General features: G+C 57.5%; 1 protein-coding gene across 4 annotated transcripts in view; it reads right to left on the bottom strand.

Moving 5' to 3' along the window:
* The window catches only part of UNC5B (unc-5 netrin receptor B), an 87,964-nt gene that overhangs the window by 8,936 nt on the left and 63,967 nt on the right, over positions 1–15,061 (bottom strand). For 2 of the 4 annotated variants that reach the window (XM_004273162.4, XM_049697278.1), the window contains exons 2-12: positions 13,457–13,681; positions 8,884–9,027; positions 8,315–8,418; positions 6,825–7,005; positions 5,922–6,089; positions 4,980–5,144; positions 4,736–4,768; positions 2,590–2,784; positions 1,856–2,245; positions 1,139–1,226; positions 86–254 (exon numbers count right to left, since the gene is read on the bottom strand). In XM_004273162.4, the coding sequence (XP_004273210.1) occupies positions 86–254; positions 1,139–1,226; positions 1,856–2,245; positions 2,590–2,784; positions 4,736–4,768; positions 4,980–5,144; positions 5,922–6,089; positions 6,825–7,005; positions 8,315–8,418; positions 8,884–9,027; positions 13,457–13,681 (1,862 nt within the window). The remainder of the gene's footprint in view (positions 1–85; positions 255–1,138; positions 1,227–1,855; positions 2,246–2,589; positions 2,785–4,735; positions 4,769–4,979; positions 5,145–5,921; positions 6,090–6,824; positions 7,006–8,314; positions 8,419–8,883; positions 9,028–13,456; positions 13,682–15,061) is intronic. The other 2 variants (XM_033434168.2, XM_049697279.1) reach the window with 2 other exon arrangements.

Below are 15,061 nucleotides of genomic sequence, written 5' to 3'. Positions count from 1 at the left end.
CTGTACCAGCCAAGGCCCTGGAGGGGGTCCAGGCAGGTTGGGTTAGGGGACCCGGCCCCCCGGCCCCCCGGCCTTGGCTCCTCACCTCCCAGTGGCCCTGGTGGGCCTGGGTCTTGAGCTGGAAGATCCAGTCACCGGCACTGACTTCAGCGCAGTGTGGCACTGTGAGGATGACGGGGCGGCACAGCAGGAGGCCCGTGGGCCCGCAGGTCACCGAAGGGCTCAATACTGTCTGGGTCCCTTCTGAAAGCGGGCTGGGGTGGGATGGAGGGCAGGAGGGAGGCAGTGAGGGAGCGGTGCTGGCCTCCGGGCTCTGCCCCAGCTCCTGGGATGGGAGAAGGCAGGACTGCGCCCTGGGGGCTCCCAGAGGCCACGGGTTAAGGAAGAATGGCACTGGCCTTGAGATCGTTTCTAAATTTTTGCTATTACTCCGCAATATTCTCATAGCCAGATCTTTGCTCCCATTTTCAAAGGTTCTGCACTCCAGGGATGTTGTGGATAGGTGCTGCTAAAGTGCCCTCTGGAAAGCTGGCACCCATCCACGCTCCCACCGACGCAGCTTGGGAGGGCTGTGTTCCCATTCTCTCACCAGTATGAAGGTATTATGACATCTGAAAATAGCTTTGCAAGCTGATGAAGCAAAAAAACTTCCAGTATCTTATGGCTGTCTGAATAACTGTTTCTTTGACTACAAATTAGGTCAAACATTTTCTCATAACCTATTGGCCGCTATGTGTGTATGTGTGTGTGTGTGTGTGTGTGTGTGTGTGTGTGTGTGTGTATAAGAGAAAGTGTGTGAATCACTTGTTCATATCCTTTGTCCATTTTTGTACTGAGATGTTCAGTTTTTCTTATTGATCTCCCAAACCTCTTTACATAGTGAGGATAGTAGCCCTTTGTCATATTGTAGCCAGCTGGTCAACTGGCTTTAAGTTTTATGATTTGTTGTGCTGGTTTTGCATGGTTTAAATGTGAACATAATAAGATCTAGCAATGTCTTCCTTGGAGAACTACCTCTGGCCTTAGGATCGGACTTAGAAGGGGAGATGGTGACATTTGAGCCCAAGGTGGGCAAGCAGCAGGGAGAGAGAGGCTGAGGAGGGGGCAGCTGGGCTGGGGCTGGGGTCTCTATACTCACAGGGTGTTTTCTGCCTTGTTGATGAGGAGGTATATCTCGTAGAACTTGCCCTGGGGAATGGCTCCATTGGGCACCAGCAGGCTGACCCCTAGGGGGAGAGGGAGGTCAGTAGGGAGGGGCTGGAGGGAGTCCAGGAGCTTAGAACAGGGGATGGGGGGTTGGCCCCCATCTTGGAGCAGGGAGAGAAAGACATCTGAGCTCCTGGTGGTCACCAGCAAGGAGTGGGGAGAGGGGACGGGGTGCAGGGAAAGGCCAGGTCACTGACTGCAGAGGGGCTGTCAAGCAGCACAGGGGCCACTGGCATTGCGATCGGGTGTAGCGATGGGGCAAAGACCTGGAGTCTGAAGGTGCAGTGCCAGTCCCAGCCTAGCTCAGTGTATGATGCTGGGAAACTGTCAACTGCTGGCTCTGCAACCTGAGCTGGGCAGCCCTGCCTTTTCAACAGCACTCTGTAGGTTTGTTGACTATATCGGGGTATACTTTCCCACTCACCAGATGGTGAAACTGAGGTTTAGAGAGTTCCCCTGCCCTTGTGAGGCAGAGGCAGGCCTGGACTCCAGGTCTTCTATTTTATAATCACTTCTTCCCCTTGGGCCTCACTTTCCCAATCTGTGAAATGGGACCAGGGAAGCCCTATCTTCTGCTGGGTGAGTGTTGAGACTGTCTAGAGGGGACATGCTGAGGCCAGACTGATGGGTGAGCAGAGCAGGGACCCACCTGTGTCAGGGATGCTGAGCCTCCCGCCCAGGCAGCCAAAGGTGCCGCTGACACTGCTCCCCGGGTCACGGGGCATGCCCAGGAGCTGCTGGGAGCCGAGGCTGGCACTGCGCAGGTGCAGGAAGTGGGCATCCCGGGCAAAATCACCAGGGTACGTGCCGGGTGGCAGGACTCCCAGCAGCTCAGCCCCGTCTGCCAGGCCTGGCCCAGAGCTGGTGGTGCTAGAGTTGTAGACCTTGATCTTGAGGTTGGGCAGGGAGTCCAGCAGGGGCGAGTTGGTCATTGGGATCTTGTCGACCGAGTCCTGCAGGGCGTACATGGGTCCGCGGTAGATGCCCGCACTGGCAGTGAGGTCCGGAGGCACAGATGGGTGCAGGAGCTGCGGGTTGTCTGCAGGGCCGGGGGCTGCAGTCAGACCAGCCGTGCCTCGCTGGCCCTGTCCCACTGTCTGCACCTGCTGGGACGCCTTCCTTTACAAAATCCTACCCAAACGTCCAGCTCTGAAAGGTTCCATTGCCACCTGCGGTAGGAAGCTTAGGGACTCACCACCTAGGTTACTTCTTCTTTCCTGCATCTCTGTAACCAAACTCATCCAGTGATCTTTAGAGAAAACTCTAGGAAAACCTCTTGAGGGAGTCAGGAGCCTCTGCTCTGGTCTGGCTGGTCTGGCTGGCTGTCACACCCCCTGGGAACCCTGCCTGCACCCGCCACCCCAGGCGTTCCCAGGTCCTTACTGGGCCTCGCAGTCTTAAAGTTGACTGGGTGGAAGCCGCCAGTGAGGGCGGCGGACGAGTCGGTGATGTCGGTGTCGAAGTCCCGGCAGTTGCGGCGGTACACGACCACCCCTACCACCACAAGGACGGTCACCACCACGAAGATGGACACCACAAGGCCTGCGTACAGCGCCACATCCCCCGAGGACTCCAGAACTGCGGGGACAGGAGGGCTGAGTGAGGGCCAGGGGGCAGAGGCGCTGGCCCTGAGGGAGCCAGAGATTCCCTTGGTCCCCGGGGAGAGGCAGGGCCTGGGACAGAGTGGTGTTGTGCTAGGTTCTAATCTGAGCCCTGCCAGACAGGCTGGTGACCTCAAGCAAGGCTTGAACCTATCTGAGCATCAGTCTCTATAAGTAAAATGGTCTAAATGTCCCTGCCTCCCTGCCCTGCTTCCCTCCCCGTGTGGCATGGAGAGGCAAAGGGACTCCTGGAGTTAACGCTCCCGAGAGTTAACTCATTGCTCTCTGCCCAGGAGGTGACAAGGCGCCTGCGGCTCAGAGTCACAGGACCACTAAGTGTCCTCTCAGAGCTGGGATTAAGACCTAGCGCCTTACTAGCAGCCTGCAGCAATCTCTATAGGACCCAAGGCCCTGATTCCCAGAAATCTCTGCAAGTAGCCGCTCTGAGCTCACCTTCCATTTTGTGCTGAGGGCAGGAGGTGGGCGGGGGTGGGGAGGGAGGGATGGAGGGGAAACAGGACGAGGGGAATGAGATGCGTGGCAATGGGATGGAGAGGAGGGGAGCAGGTGGAAGGGAAGGAAGGGGCTCAGGGAGGCAACCCATGTCGACACTCCCTGCCCCCAGACAGGCTGCTGGGCTGGAGGAGGTCCAGCTCTGGGTGAGGGGCAGGGCAGGCTGCTGCTCAGCTAGAAGTAACTCCACATAGCTAGGCGAGGAAGTGTCGGGGTCAAGAGGCAGGGTCCAAAGCAGGGCTGCCCAACAGAACTTTCCATGGTGATGGATGGCCCATCCCGTGTCTGCACTGTCCCCCATGACAGCCACTAGCCACAGGTGGTTATTAAACTACTAAAATGCGGCTGGCTTGACTGAGGAAATGAGTTTTTAAATGTATTTATTTTCAGCTAAGATAAATACAATTTTCAAGCCACACGTGGCTAGTGGCTACCACACTGGACAGCACAGCCTAGCCAAGACGGCTGCCCTTCCCCCTTGTTTCCTTTGGGAGCTCCGGGAAGCCCCTGTCCACTCCCTCCCCTCCCCAGGGACCCTCGGAGAGGAAGGCCCGCTTTCCTTCCTGGTGGGACCTGAGCTTCAGCAAGGTAGGGCAGGGCTCTCAGCCCTCATTTTTGCCTGCTTCTACCACCTTCTGGACCCCCATCTCTCCTCATCCTTGGGCTCCCCAGGAGAGCTGCCCGAGAAGGTCCCCAGGGCTGGGCTCCCACCTCTCTGGGGGCTTCGCCTCATGACATCGTCACTAATCGTGGGGGTCACTTGCCTGGTGATTTACAATATCAGTCACCAGTCTGGCCCCCCTGTGAGTTGCACTGAAGGCCTCATTACTGACTTGATAATTCCAGAATTATTTGGAATTTGTGGTTTAATTACCACACGCCAATCTGCCCAAGCAGCTTTACCACAGTGGAGCATAGCCCCTGGGGGATGAATGATGAGCCCCTAGGGTCTGACGCAGAGCAGCGGGCATCCCAAGGACCTAGGAGGCTTCAGTCAGCTGCTGGGGGCACAGTGAGGGGCAGGTGTGGGCCTGCTTGCTGGCGGCCTCCCACAGAGGACAACCAAGGGGTGGGGCTCGGAGCACCAGCTCTGGCCAAATACTTAGGTTCGAATCCTGGCTGGATCCTTGGGTATGTCCCTTCTCTCTGAGAATCAGTTTCTCCTCCTATAACGGGAGGGGTCAGGATGGCATCCTAGGGCCTTTCTGTCAGCTGAGGGTCTGCCTGTCTGACTGTGATGAAGACCATGCCACATGCAGCGTCAGGTGCTGGGAACCCCGTGGAGGGCTGGTAGTGGGCACCTTCAGCTCTCCCTGCCCCTCACCTTGCCCTGCACCCCACCCCCTGGAAAAGCCAACTGAGGAAAACCAGGGATCCCCCCAGAGGAAAGAGAACAGCCATGAAATGGGACTTACGGTGGCTTTTGGGGTCACTTAGAGTTTTCTTATCTGTTGAGGGAAATAAAGGGAAAGACAATGACACAGACGGCAGGGAAAGGGTGGTAGAGGAGGTGACGGGGAGATGCATGGATGAGATGACAGAGTAGCAGGTGGGCAGGGGCCCCGAGGGGCTGCTCCACTGCAGGCTGGGAGGTGGGGGCCGGGGGCCCGTATCTGGCTCCAGAGCCCCCACCCTGGGCCCTGCCTTCCAAGGACTCACTCTGCACGCACAGCCCGTCGGTGCAATTCTTGGAGTCAAGCAGGGTCCCGCTGCAGTCCCGGCCTCCGTTCTGGGGAGGGGGCGCCATGCATTCGCGGCTGCGCCAGTGCGCACACTCGGTGCTACAGGCCGACCACTTGCTCCACTCTGTCCACGCGCCATCGACTGTGGGGACACAGCACGTGGTGCATGGGGACACACACATGCACAGAATGCACACACGGCTATGTGTGCACAACACAGCAGTGCGCGCACACACACACACACACACACACACACACACAGTGCAGCAGGGAAAGAGGAACCCAAGACACACGCATGCCATCCAGAGAAATCCACGCCTCATGCCAGCGCAGAGACGGGAGCACCAGGTGGGCGAAGACAGCCCAAATAGACACATAAGGTCACTGACGCAGATACAACCCAGGGCACAAGTGTACACACAGAGGCACAAACTCAGGGTGAAAAACACCACATCAGTCACACAAACATGTCACCAAAGAGAGAACACAGACCAACCGAAGGGCCACAGAGTAACACAGAAGAAAGAGAGGACTGCAGGGTCAGCGGCCAGGTGTGTCTAGCAGTCGAGGGCAGGAGCACAGGCTCTCTGACCCCAGGAGCCTCTGGGGCCCCGGCCTGGGGGCTGGCGCTGACAACCCTCGGCCTGGAGAGCAGACCGCCCACCCCTCAGACTGCAGCTCAGAGCCTCTGCCTCTGTGTCTCCCGCAGCCCAGGGCAGAACAGGAGGTCAGCGGGTGTAGCATCCAGTCCAGCCTGGTGAGCCAGCTGGGGGGCCCGGGACAAGCACCTTCTGTCCTCACCCACCCCAACGGGGAGAGATGGGCTGTTCTGACTGGCAGACACCAGAGCACAGAAGGCAGGGCTGGGGCTGGCATGGGGCTGGGCATGGGTGGACTGCCACCTGGCCGGTGGCCTCACCTGGGCACACGGTGGTGCAGGCAGTCTTCTGGAAGGCCTGGCCCTCACAGAAGGCACCTCCATTGAGTGGGGCGGGGTTGGTGCAGGTCCGTGTGCGCTTCTGCCAGCCGCGGCCACAGCGGTTGGAGCAGGGTGACCACTCGGCCCAGCTGGACCAGCCGCCGTTCACTGCAGGGGTAGCAGTTGTCAGCAGGTTGGCATGGCTCTTCGCCCCATGGGGCCTCCAAGCCCCACCCTCCAGCCATGATGAGGCGCCTCTGCTGAGGCCTGGCCCTTCCTAGTTGGACCCCTCCTGCCTCCAGGGCTGTGGACTCAGATACCAGCGGGCAGACCTGGGCTGCATCTGTCAGCACCAGAGGCAACCCAGGAGGTCACTGTCTATTCCCCGCCCCATTGTACAATGGCAAACAAAGGTCCAGAGAGGGCTGACACTTACACAAGGTCTCCCCGTGAGTAATGGGGAGCTTGGAACTGGAACCCAGTACAGGGCTCTTTCTACGACACTCATTGCAGCCATGGCTCTGGCCCTCCCACCCAAGGGGACAGCAAGGAACAGATGACCGGCCTGAGCAGTAGTCCCTAACTGCTAGAACAACAGGCTCGGGGATGGGGATACCGACTGGGCCCTGCCTTAGCCCTGACTCTCAGAGAACTGGGTTTTCCCCTTCAGGGATAAGCAAAGGGCCTCAGAAGGGGCAAGTGCTCCTGACTTCACCACTAGCTTTGCTGTGTGACCTTGTGAAGGCACCTCCCCTCTCTGGGCCTCCTCTTCCTCCCCACCCGTTCACCAAGGTCCTGCTGGCTTCCGGGTAGGGAAGGGTCAGCCGTATAGCCCCAGACTATACGGGGTCCCCTCGGCCGTGTCCTCCCCCGCACCCCCACCCAGCCCACTCTGGGCCGCACCGTAGACAATGATGGTGGCGGTGGTGCTGCGGCGCTTGGCCACGATATTCTTGGCCACGCAGGTGTAGTTGGCCGTATCTGACAGGCGAGCCTGACGGATGATGAGGTTGTGGTCGATGGTGAGCAGGAAGTTGGTGTCCTGGGTGGGGTCGATGACGTCCTCGTTCTTGAGCCATTCCACCTGCAGGGGCACGGTTGCAGCTGTGAGGGCCCAGGGCCCGATCCCCTGCACCCCCGGGAGTGGGCCCTCTCTTGGGGGGAAGGGAGGCCTGACCATAAACAGGACTGCAGTTCTAGCCATGTCCACCCATGGTGGTGACACAGGGGGCAGGGCCTCCACGGGCCAGGCACTGTGCTGGACACTACGGAACACAGTGGTTAAGATGACCACCCACCAGCTGAGTGGCCTTGGGAAGGGACTTCCACTTGGCCTCAATTTCATCAACTGTAACATGATATTTAATAGCACTACCCATAGGACTACTGTGAGGATGAGATGAATCAGTATATGGAAAGTGTGGAGGCCATGCCTGGCTCACGGTAAGTACTGGTACTAAATAAGAACATGTCTTCATCATTAACTCCGCAAACCAACTCCCTGAGCCAGGGTGAGAGGCCTGGCAGGTGATTAAAAACATGGTCCCTGGTCTGACAGACCTGGGTGTGCAGATGCCAGCTCTGCCACTCACTAGCTGGGTCACCCTGGGTGACCGCTTCACCTGTCCCAGTGCTGTGTTCCCAGCCATAAGATGGGATGACAATATCCACCTTGAAGGGTTGCTACGAGGACCAGCGTGCCGAGTGCCTGGCACATATGGCAGCCACGAGGGGTAGCTATTACAGAAGGTGTCTGTCTGAGCTCATTTCCAGATGGGGGCCGGGGCTGGGGGGAAGCTAAGTGATTAGAGCAAAGGTTCTGAGCTGGAAGCCCAGAGTTCCATCTTCCCCAGTCCTGTTCTACTGAGGTCCCTGGCAACAAAGCTGAGATGTTTCCCCATGCCCTGCTCTGACTAGAGGACCATGAGTGCGGGCAGTGGGAGAGAGGAAGCAGGCCTGGAACACAAGCAGGGCAGTAAGAGGACAGGTGGGCATCACCCAGGGGTGCCCAGGCCATGTGGTGCAGGAAGGGGTGATCAGCTTGTGGGCTGAGTTTGTGCTCAGGTGCACGTATCATGATCCACTAAAGCTGGGGCCTTGGGTTCTGGGTGGGGTGGGGGAAAATGGTGTATGTGGCCACTTCTCTTGCAGGAGACTGAGCCTGGGGTCAACCCAAGGAGCCCTGGGGGTTCCTGCCCCAGCTCTGCCCCATCCTGTGGGGTCTGGCATGCGCCGAGTTCTACAGAGGTTGCAGTTCCCTTCTCTGTCTCTAGCCTTGATATCCCCATCTGTGAAACGCGAGGGCTCTGGAAGGCTGAGGCATTGTGGCTGGTGGTAAATAGCATGCCTGGCTGGCCTCTGCCATGCCAAAAGTTCCCCATATCCCCACTCACCTCAGCCACAGGCACCCCCTCTGGTGGGCGGCATTGCAGGAGAACTTCATGGTCCAGGGGCACTTCCTTGCCCAGGGGCTCCTGATCGAAGTTCTTGCGCAGGTCTGGGAGAAGGAAGGAAAAGTGTTCCAAGGCACAGTCAGGCGGTGCAGGGAGGAGGCCAGTCAGGCAGAGCTGGATCCTGAAGGGCCCCATTCTAGCCACTAGGTGGCAGTGCACACCAAGGGAATGTTCACCGGGACACCCGGCCTTTACCTGGAGAACTTCTTCTCCAAGATGGGGGCCTCACCAGGTGGACTCGGGGGAACAAGCTTCCCTCCCTGACTCTGGGATCCTATGCACATGGTGGCCGGGGATGGTGAGGAAGCTGGCAGCTTCCTTATATAAAAGTAGGCAAAAAAGGGCCGTTAGAAATCCTGGGGCCAAAGGTGTCACAGGTTCTGGGTCATGGAGCCTTCTGAGCTGGCATCCCTGTGCCCTGATGTCTGTGTGTGAAATTCTCTCTCCAGGATCCACAGGGAAGGGGAAAGGGCTCAGGAGAATGGGGTGAGGGTGTCAGGGTGGCATACATGCAATGCGGACATAGGCCCGGCGACTCTTGGTGGTGCCCGCAGAGCTCCAGGCCACGCACTGGCACCAGTAATCTTCCAGCCCAAACAGCTCCTCCACCTGCTGCCGCAACACCTCGATCTGCACCTCTCGCACCTGCAGGCCTGGGAGGAGGAGAGAGACGCCATCAGGGGGCAGGTCTGAGGACAGAAGACACCAGACATGGGACCATAGTATCTCTCCTTTCCAACCCGCTGAGTCCTGTGGGCTCCTCTCCCAAGTGCCTCACATTTCCATTTTTCTCATCTCATCTGCCTCGAGCCTGGCCCAAGCCACCACTGCAGCTCACCTGGAAACTCAGTGGCTAACCCAAGCCCGCTGCCCCCATCCAATCGACTTTCCACCCTGCAGATAGCTCTTCAAAAGGCACAAATGGCATGTCATTCCCCTGCTATGTCTCCAGTCATCCCAGTGTAAAGACCCAGACCTTCCACGTGGCCTCCAGGCCCTGCACGATCTACCCACTGCAGCCTCACTGGGTGTCTTCCAGGCCCTCATGTTTTCCTGGCCTCTCTAGCCACAGGGCCTTTGCACATCCAGCCCCCTGCCTGGAACTCTCTTCTGTCCTTTCTGTGTCCAGTGAACTCCCAGTCACTGTCAGCTTTGGGCTGGGCCTCACTTCAAAGGGAAGCCCCCTGATGCTGGCCCACCCCCACCAGCTGTCAAAGTACCGCTCAGCACTCCCACCACTGCACTGGACATTGGTCTATGCAGTTATCATTCCCCACCAGGCCTGATTCCCTCGTGGCACTGACCATTACCTGGAACTGTATTATTTATTGACGTGTTCATGTGTTAACTGTATCTCCTGCAGGAGAATGAGGTGGTGCTTTGCCCTGTTCACTGCTGTGGCCCAGGGCCTGGCACAGACAATGGGCTCAACAAATATGAGGCAAGCATGTGGCCTCTCTCTGGTCATGGCTCAGGAGCCTGTGGGGTTGGAGTTGAGGGAAGGCCCCTTTTCCTGGGAACCCCTAACCTCTCAATGATTCCCTGCTAGGGCCCAAGGGCCTCCCTGAATGACTGGATCCACCAGCCCACAGAGAAGGAATCACTCAGTCTTTGCCAATCCTCCCTTGACAAAACCCTCTACATTCAGGAAAGGGATGAACCCTCCTGGATGAGGGCACCCATCCGAAGCTCCTCCCCAAAGCTTGTGGGAGAACTGTAAGGCCTCCTCCACCAGGAAGCCCTCCCTGACTACCCCCTTGGTCTCGGAATTCCTAAAGCTATTCCCCCTCGCCATCATGTATCTGAGCTCATCTTCTCATGGTTGCTTGTGGGTTCTGATAAGCCCCTCAAAGGTGGGACTGTTGAGTGTACACATTGTAGTCCTGTGGCATGGTGGTTAGGTGGAGGGCTGGACTGCTTCTTGACAGGTTTGAATTCTGGCCCTACCTTCACTCCCCAACTGTGTGACCTTCGCTAAGTTACGTAGCCTCTTTGAGCCTCGGTTCCCTCATCAGAGTAAAACACTCAGGGTAAATTCTAAATGAATCACGGCGATTACAGCACCCAGCCCAGGCTGGACACAAATCTAAGCTGGCAGCTCATCTGGATCTCATCCAGCCCCTTCCTTTTTCATCTGGAGAAACTGAGGCTTGGAGAGGGTAGGTGGCAGGCCCAAAGTCCCAGAGCAAGTTGCCAGCAGAGCTGAGATCAGCTGTCTGGCGTCCTGCCCCAGTTAGAGCTCTGCCCAGTAATGAATGACAGCTCTCTGGACCTCTCCCAGTGAAATCACTGCCTTAACTCTCCTGCATCCTGAGGGAGGGGGGCCCTTGCACTGGGAGCCCAGACAGTGAGGAACCCCTCCTGATGGCCAGGGATCTAAATTGGAGGGGGCTGGTGTTTGCTGTGGGTGGAACACCAGGAGGGAAGAGGCTTCTTGGGGGACAGGGGCCCTGCCTGCTGCCAGTGGCTGCCTGGACTGCTTGCTCTACAAGCGATGCTGCGTGGCCCGGGGCAGGAGAGTGGGGCCCTGGCCTTTATTCACCAGGCTGGGAGCCTGGAGGAGTGGCCCCTCTCTAGGGGGTCATCCATCCAGAATGTTTCAGGAGCACCCAACAGCTGGACAGATAAACTACCACCCAGCAGGGCTTGACACCGTGGCAATGGTCACCAGCAGGCAAAGAGGACAGGGGCCTTTGGTCCCCCAGACTTGGGTCCCAGACTAGGTGTCCCCCTCAGCATGATGGCCAGTGGCAGGCAGTGCCTGGACCAGGACACCCAGAGTTGGGCTGCCTGCCTTGACCTGGCATGAGCTAGTAGGTAGGCTCATCCCACCTGTTTTGGCCCCCAGCCTGTTTTCAAGGCTTCAGAGAGTGCCAGGGAGGGCTAGGGGTGGAGAGAAGGAGGAACCAGCCACACTGCTGCCAAGGGTGTGGCCTGCTGGACCACTGTCCATTCTTTGTAGCTAATGGGGACAACAGTGTCTTGATTTCTAGGGCTGGCAGGACTTGTGTGTCTGGTAGCAGGGGAGTAAGAGCCACCCTGTTACTAATAATCACAGAGTCTGTGAGGGGCCCTAGCAGGATACACTGTCCCCTTGCTCTGCAGGGCCAGAGGGGCTCAGGGGGACAGAGAAGTAAGAATAGGTTTCAAGAGGAAAGAAGCCAACAAAAACCCAGAAAGAAGATGGAGGAAACAGGTGTTTATTGAGCACCTGCTGGGTCCTGGCACTGTGCTCAACGCTGTACAGGTACCACCTTGTTCCATCCTCACCAAGACCTGTTAATATCCCAGTTTACCACGAGAGAAACTGGGGCTCAGAGAGGTTGAGTGACTTCCTCAGGGTCACAAAGCCAGAGCATGGGGGCAGCTGGGATATGGGCTTTTTTTCCTTTTAAAAGTTTCTTTTTTGGAGAATTCCCTGGTGGTCCAGTGGTTAGGACTTCATGCTTTCACTGCCGAGGGCGCAGGTTCAATCCCTGGTTGGGGAACTAAGATCCCACAAGCTGTGCGGTGTGGCCAAAAAAAAGAAAAAAAAAAAATCAGATAAAAAATCCTTTTCTTGGGACTTCTCTGGTGGTCCAGTGGTTAAGAATCTGTCTTGCAATGCAGGGGACGCAGGTTTGATCCCTGGTCAGGGAACTGAGATCCCACATGCTACGGTGCAACTAAGCCCGTGCACCACAACCAGAGAGAAGCCCGCGCACGGCAACGAAGGGCCCGCACACTGCATCCAAGACCCGATGCAGCCAAAAATAAATAAATAAATAATTTTTTTAAAAAATCATTTTTTTATTTTTAGATTTTGAGTGAGAATGAGACTCCAACTCTAACTTTTAAAATTCTTGGAATTCTTTAACATTTTTGGTAAAATATACATAACCTACAACTTACCATTTTAACCAATTTTTAGGGTACAGCGTTGAATGACATTAAGTACATTCTGGGGTATGATTTTAAGCCTGAGTGGTTCTGAAATCTGTCAGCTTTTCACAGAAAAATAGAAGTTGAAGGAGGAAGAAAGAAGGAGAGACAGTGAAAGAGAGTATGTCAGGGGAGAGACACAAGTATGAGACTGAGGCAGAGAGAGAGAAACATAAGGGAAAAAAGACACAAAAGGAGACAAAAGGAGACGGGGATGAGAAGGGAGAAGCAGGAGAGACAGAAGGAAAGAAGAGAGGGCTGAAAAAGGAGGAGAAAGAAAAGGTCAGGGAAGAGATGGTAAAAATGAAATCAAAGCCAAGGCAGGCCCTGGGGCAAAGGAGCCACCCCGAGCCTGGGGTTGGTTGGGGCTGCCCAAAGCCGGCCGTCCGCAGGTGACCCGCAGTGGGTGGCCCCCCTTCTTGGCCTGAGTCGGGGAAAGGATTTCCACCCCCGAAGCTCCTGTACTGTAAACAGGGGCTGGGCTCTGGGAGATGTGAGGAGCCCCAGGCTCTGCCTCCTGCCTGGGGTGGGGGGTGCCCAGGGTCCTGCACACATCCCACGCTTCCTCCTAGTTTCCCACGCTTCTGCCACTCTCCTCTCCTGCAGGACTTGGGCTGCATCCTAGCACCACCTCTATGATTATTTACTTAATATTACAGGCCTTTTAAAAAACTGAAGCCAACTGATTTCTATGAAGGAAGCGTTGCATCATTATTGTGAACAAAAACGGTATCATTTCTCACCAACACAGAGGACCTGTGAAACTAGCGATGGTCTAGAATTCTGGTTGGGTGTTGGGGCAGGGCTGCAAGACAGAGCCGGCTCCTCTTCCTTAAACAGGGAGCACAGCAGGTGCTGGGGGAGCGGGGAAGAACCTTGTCCCCGACAGGACCTGCTCTTTGATGTAAACAGAGGATGGAAGGTAACTGGAAAAGGGAGCTCCCTCTCAGCAAGGGATTTGGTGCTGTTTCACCTGGTCACCCAGTCAGACAGGGCAAGCGGCCAAGCCTTGGGGAAATACTGGTCCAGGGTGAACCTCAGAGGGAGGCCCGGGGTTGCCGTGGCTGTATGAGGTCTCACACAGAGCCAGGGTGGAGCCAGGCCCAGGACCGTCTGGGCCTGGGGTGACCTGGGGGTGCCCGGCAAGTGGGGTGGGCTCACCGGTGGCCTCGTCCAGGCTCTCCTGCGTGACGTGGTCGTTCTGGCTGACCCACTCGCCGTTGCACTTGAAGTAGATCTGCGTGGCGGGGAAGGCACGGCAGCGCAGCTCCACCGGCTTGTTCTTCACGATGTAGGCGTCCTGCGGCTCCCGCAGGAAGTGGGGCAGCGGCTCTGCCGGCGCCGACGGGAAGGAGTCTGGGAGCACCTCGCTGCCAGAATCAGTGCCTGCAGAGGATGGAGGGGGGGAGGGCTCCGTGAGGCCACAGGCTGGGAGGCCCGGGTCCCCTCCATCCCCTGGGGGCCGTGGCAGAGAGAGGAGGCCAGGGGAGGAGGAGGGCTAGGCAGCTGGAGGAGACCTGCTGGGCCGCCCTCTGTGGCCTGGGCGAGGTCTGACACTCCTGTGGCCTCGGTTTCCCCACTGTGACCTGCTTTTAAGAGGCTGTGTTTTGGAGCCAGTCCCAGCCCTGTGATGCTGTGTGATTCTAATTTTTTACAGATGGAGGAGTCAGGGTGGCCCAGGGAGGTGAGGTGACCCGTCAGGGCAAGGACACCCCTCTCCAGCTCTCCCCACCGGCCCTCCCCGGCCTCCCTCCAGTTTCCCACGGCGATGCCACAGTATGTGAAGAGCTGGAAATGGGCCTGAGGCTGGAGCTCAAACCAGGCCGGCTCTGCCCCGAAGCCACAGCTGCCCTGTGCAGCCCCAGCCAGCCAGGCTGATGGAAGCAGGGAGACAAGTCAGGGCCCACAGGGGCGAGGGTGGGCTGAGGTGGGGTGGCAGCAGCAGGCCTGGGCTCCCTGGTGCTTGTTCCCAGAGTGCTGCCTCCTCCAGGAAGCCCACGGCAGGCAGCAGCATGCAGGGGAGACCACCTTCCCTGTAGCCTCCCCCCAGACCCTCCCTTCCTCTGGTCTGTGGCTCTGCTCCACCCCCTTAGCATTTCCCACTTCAGCCAAATCCACACCCTCGGCCCTATGGATGAGGGCACTCGGGAGGCTGGGAAGGCAGTGAGGCTGTGCAGGCGGCCATCTCCTCCCGCAAAGGGGCCAGATGGAAACCGGCCGGCTCCCTGGAAAGAACAGCACCTCGGGAGGTGAGACAAACAGGAAGGGAGAGGGGCCTGGCCACCACCAGTGTGGGGAGGGAGGGAAACCAGGCTGGGCCAGGCTACTGGTTTACAATCCACGTAGGAAAATTGACTTTCCAATGCCAAGCCCCAAACAATCAGGAGGCTGGGGACAAGCGGCAGGGGGCTTGTCCTCCTCTGCTAACTGCTCCCGAGGAAATACCGAATTAAGCTGCAGGGGTGCATGTGTCTGCCCAGCCCCTCGCCAGCCTGCGCAGTCCTGTCACTGTCCCAGAGCTCCAGTCCAGCAAGTGGAGCTGGGGCCCCAGGAGGCCACGGGAATCTCAGGTATGGGGAGTCCCCCTTTGGGCAGAGGGGCCAAAGGGACACATGGTTCTTCAAGAGCAGAATGAACAAAATGTGCCTAACATGCTTTATCAGTGTCATCTCCTTGTGGATCACAGCTTCTGCTAAGTCGGAGGCGCTGAGAAAATGCATGGGCTGTCACTGGCTCCAAGCTCTGGGCTGTGGGTGGGGTATGTGT

Source organism: Orcinus orca, chromosome 14 (assembly GCF_937001465.1).
Source record: "Orcinus orca chromosome 14, mOrcOrc1.1, whole genome shotgun sequence".
NCBI classification, from domain to species: domain Eukaryota; kingdom Metazoa; phylum Chordata; class Mammalia; order Artiodactyla; family Delphinidae; genus Orcinus; species Orcinus orca.
The sequence above is the reverse complement of the archived record's forward strand: the minus strand, read 5'-3'. Positions and strand labels throughout refer to the sequence as shown.